Raw genomic sequence first — 4933 nt, 5'->3', positions numbered from 1 at the left:
AGAGGGATATGGGCCAAATGCTGGCAAATGGGGCTGGATTAATTTAGGCTATCTGGTCGGCATGGGCGAGTTGGGCCGAACGGTCTGTTTTCGTGCTGTGTACCTCTCTGACTCCATGACTGAGATGAGGAGAAATTTCTTCACCCAGAGAGTGGTGAGAGGGGAATTCACTACCAACAGGAACTGGTCTAGGCCAAAACATTGACTTCAAGAAGGAGATAGTTATATCTGTTCTAGCTAAAGGGATTAAGATATATGGGGTGGGGGTGGTGGGGTGGGATTCGTATGTTAAGGTGAGCAGACATGATCATATTGAATGGCTAGAACGATTGAAAGGGCCGAATGACCTACACTCGCCCCGATATTCTATGTTTCTATGTTACCCTTGAGGTGAACGGCTTGGGGGACTCATTGCAGAGGATAGCTAAGAGTCGACCACATTGCTGAGGGTCTGGAATCACATAGAGGGTGAAGGATGGCAGATTTTCTTCCCTAAAGAAATGAGGTGCAGGAACATGCAGTGGTCATCAGGGCTGCCGCTAAACGGCAAGGGAACTCGAGCCTGGGTGAAAGGACGTGTTTAAACCGGACCTTGCTCTGACAGAGTGGGAGTGTGTGTGTGTGGGGTGGGGGGTAGACGGCTGTTTATAGCTCCTCCTGCTGTCAATCGATCACCCCTCCAAAAAAATGCCAATGGACCAATCACAACGGAGTAGGGGGCGAGGGGGCGGAGCGGCGTGCCAGCAAGTGTCCAATCACCATCACCCAACCCCGTCTGTCAATAAACGATGTAAATAAAGTTGCAGAAAATGTAATCCCTTGGGGCTGGCGGAGTGAAGGTTTCACTGATTTCGAGCATTAACCCCCCCACACCCAATTACACCCCCATCTCCCCCCCCCCCCCTCCCCCCCTCCGACACCCCATCACACTCGGCCATTCCTACCTTCCCTCGCTCGGATTGAAGACCTGACACCAGGAGGTGTCCTGAGGCGCTCGATAGATTTCTTTCAGAGTCAGAGAGAAAAAAAAAGACCAGGCGGATGTGCGGAGTTTCGCTGTTAGTGGTGAACTGGGCAAAAGGAACTGAAGAAAGGATCTGTGATCCTGGAAAGTGTTCTCACTGAACTGGGGAGAACGGGGCTTTGCATTCCTCTCTATTCACGCATACACACACGTAGCAATAATAAAAAGATGACCGTTCAAGGCGGTTCTTTGACACCTTTTACTATCCAGGACATCCTCACCCGGGGGACTGACGCTCGCCTGACTCAGAACACCCTGAAAACCGACAGCCACCCGCCCTGTCCCCCGAGTAAAGGCGAAGGGGACAGACCCACCCCTCTGATCGTCCTCAGAATCGACCAGGACCGGGGGAAAGATACTTTAACCGGCGGCTCGGTGCAGGAGCAGCACCGGCAGCCCGCTACCGAAGGAGAGCCGGGGCCCAGGAATAACGAACGGGGTCATCTGGACGCGGAGTCGCTGAACGAGGAGTCGGGAGAAGCGAACAGCTGGGAAAACAGCGCCGAGAAATTCAATAGAGGTAAGCTGTTCCTCCTCAAGAGGGGCTATTACAACGTTCGGAAACGCCTCGTCTAAAATCAAATTTCAGAAACTCGGCTTAACAAATCAATTGCTCAACTGCTGACAATGAAATGGATGCAATTTCCTAGAGTCTGTTTAGGATATGTATTCCCTTCGAGGTTTCTTAATTGTTATTTCTTTATTAAACTAAAGTTCGTCGTCGGTATTTTAAATTCCTGCTGGCGAGTGTTAATTCCTAAAACTGACAACGGGAACCAAACCCCCTGGTTCCCTCGCTCGCTGCAAGTTGTAAAATCAATCTAGGCTTTAAAACTTATAAATTTTTAAAATTGCAGCCATGACCATGAAATTCAATCTTGCATCTACCTACCCTCACAAACACGCGTTTTACGAGGTAGATGTGAACATTGTAAAGATAATTTGGATATATTTGGATGCACTAAATACCAACAATCGCCGTGAAAATGACTGAGTTTTTAAAATATTTCTATTGCCCACTCGGAGGTTTTATAGATGTGTTTGTTCATACACTTCCTGGTTCTGAATCTTAAATCCCAGCACGTCTCCGTTCTACACTTAAATATGAAACGAGTGATTGTCAGACATTATCCGGTACATTTTAAATCAGTTTAGTACAGATATTCCATTGAGAGGCGTCTACAGACCCAGTGTGTAGTCAAAGCACATTTTCCTTAGAGATACTTGTCAATGTTACAGCACCGCGCGTTCTGCACCTTCCGAAAGCAGAAGTGACAGAACTTGGACCAAAATATAAAACAAAAAAATTGCACCCCAGCTTTTGTGGAATCCCAGGCGGGGCTGGGTCCCTATTTTTGCGAAATGAGTTAATCTCCGAATGTGAAAGAGGGATCGGGGTGCACGTAAAACTGAACTGAAACCCCGTAGGGGCGGCGCTAGGATGCTGTGTGCTGACCCGCTTTAAGCCGTGGCAGGGTCCCGGAGAATGAGCCGGGCGTAAAACTGTCTTTACATCGTTAGAATTGTAGAACGCAGCGAGTTCAGGATTCCGTCCCCTCGGAGAGATATTTAACCCAGGGGTGTCTTTGTCTATCTCAATTTGAATTATAACTTGCATAAGATGAACTGTCAAAATTCTACTCATTCACTGATCATTCCTGGGGTGGATGAATTCACATGCTGGGGGTGGGGGTGGGGGGTGGGGGGGGGGGGTGGGAGCGGGGGAGTTACTCTTGAAAAGTGCATTTATCCGTTAAACTATCGGTTTCATAGTGACTCCCATTTCAACTCACTTTTCCCAATTCCCAGGAATTTTGAGTTTTCTACAAAAGTTGGGGGTGGGGACAACTAGTCAAAATCTCCCCGGAGAAATGTAAATCACATTTTGGAGAAGGTTTAACAACCTGCTTTACTCAGAGAGTAGTCAGGGTATGGAAAGCTTTGCCTGCAACGGTAGTAGATTCGCCAACTTTAAGTACATTTAAGTCGTCATTGGACAAGCATATGGACGTACATGGAATAGTGTAGGTTAGATGGGCTTCAGATTGGTGTGACAGGTCGGCGCAACATTGAGGGCCGAAGGGCCTGTACTGCGCTGTAATGTTCTATGTTCTAACCTGACCCAAATCTAAATCAGACGGGCGCACCAACTCAGAAGAACGAAAATTGCTGGAAAAGTTCAGCCGGTCTGTCAGCATCCGTGGAGAGAAATGAAGAGTTAACGTTTCGGGGTCGAATGAACCCGATTTCTCACCACAGATGCCGCCAGACCTAGGAGCTAATCGAGCAATTTCGGTTTCTGTCTGTGATTTCTTTCGGTTTGTAATTCGCGAATGTAACCAGGACAGATTCCCGCACCCATACCCCACCACCCACAGCCCCTTCCCCGATCAATGTTTTTCACTCCGCTCTGTACAATTTTGCTTTCAGATGGTGACCGTCAAGGCGGGACAGATGATGAGGATAAACCGGACAAAGCTGACCAGCCGAGCAGGTCCGGGAAGAAACGTTCCCGAGCCGCGTTCTCCCACGCTCAGGTGTTCGAGCTAGAGAGAAGGTTTAATCACCAGCGATATCTCTCAGGCCCCGAGAGGGCAGACTTAGCGGCCGCTCTCAAACTCACAGAAACCCAGGTCAAAATCTGGTTTCAGAACAGGAGATACAAGACCAAGAAGAGACAGATGGCGGCTGAGCTGGTCGTTAATTCTGCGCCCACGGCTGCCAAGAAAGTCGCTGTCAGGGTTCTGGTTCGAGATAATCAGAGGCAGTACAGCCCGGACGAGTTAGCGAGTCCACATTTACTCTCGATATACCAGGCCTATCAATACTATCCCTACATGTACTGCCTCCCAGCTTGGCCTCCGAACCTCATCCCACTCTGTGGAGGAACTCATTGAACAGCCAAGCAGGGCGAGATCAGAATGGCAATCGAAAATAACACAAAAAAATTCAACATAAAGTGCACCAGCAGGTTAACCCTTGCAGTTGGTCTGCCATCAGGTACCAATCAGTGAGATTGCACTGACACAGAGGATTCTCGCTGTTTTCTTCAGTATTTGGGACAATTTTTTTTTACAATGCCAAAGGTGCTTTCCTCCGAATAATTCGTACTTTATTTGGGAGGGTTGGGGTGGGGTGGGGACTCTGAGACCCCTAGTGCGATTTCACACTGGGATAACAACATAGCTCGTCCACGCCAGTTTAAAACTGGTTGCTAGTTGATTGTAATCGGTTGATTCACTAATCTTACTGGTTGTACAACTGCCCAGTGGCACATTTTTAAAAGTCAAAAATAAAACAATGAGAAGATCCAAACTTTCCTGGAGAGTTTTGAGGCGCTATTTCTGACGAACATTTGACTTTTGTTCTTTTTCTACATTAGAAAATAAATGGGAGGCGTGTGGTTTTATTAAAGAATGGTTTCGTTTTCAAAAACCAACCGTCCGGAAGGTGTATTTTTGTTTGCACTTCTTTCTGTAAGTAACAACTATGAACGGAATGTTAGAGTATATATAAGTATTTAACATTAGCATCCAAACTTCAGTTGTTGTAGAACCAAGACTTTCAAAGGGCGCCCTGTCGCTAAAATGGCAACAAAGTCTGTTCGTCTCTATATTATGCTGTAATGCTTGATTTATTAATCGCTCACAGCTTTCTAGCTCATTTTATAGACTTGTCCATTTTAAAAATAAAACAATTCTGAATATACTTGCTGTAGGTTTTAATGTTTGCACTATTAAAATATATTTCTGGCCCGGTTCTGGCAAAGATTTGATTTTGTTAAAGCAATGTTGATGTGGAAAACATCAACTTAGTTTTAAAATAGCTTGATATGACCCGAAGGTAAAAGGATGTCCATATTTTTCAAATGTCTGCATAATTGCTTTCGCTACAATGAGTACAGTGGTC

The 4933-nt window shown here is 46.5% G+C and overlaps 1 protein-coding gene across 1 annotated transcript; it reads left to right on the top strand.

Moving 5' to 3' along the window:
• The first annotated feature begins 915 nt into the window (after nt 1-915).
• nkx3.3 (NK3 homeobox 3) lies at nt 916-4722 on the top strand. The gene is made up of 2 exons (XM_060842502.1): nt 916-1544; nt 3455-4722. Exons 1-2 carry the CDS (start codon nt 1193-1195, stop codon nt 3919-3921), a joined length of 819 nt encoding a protein of 272 aa, XP_060698485.1. The 5' UTR covers nt 916-1192; the 3' UTR covers nt 3922-4722.
• Nucleotides 4723-4933: the final 211 nt, after the last annotated feature.

Source organism: Hemiscyllium ocellatum, chromosome 22 (genome assembly GCF_020745735.1).
Source record: "Hemiscyllium ocellatum isolate sHemOce1 chromosome 22, sHemOce1.pat.X.cur, whole genome shotgun sequence".
Lineage (NCBI taxonomy): Eukaryota > Metazoa > Chordata > Chondrichthyes > Orectolobiformes > Hemiscylliidae > Hemiscyllium > Hemiscyllium ocellatum.
The sequence above is the reverse complement of the archived record's forward strand: the minus strand, read 5'-3'. Positions and strand labels throughout refer to the sequence as shown.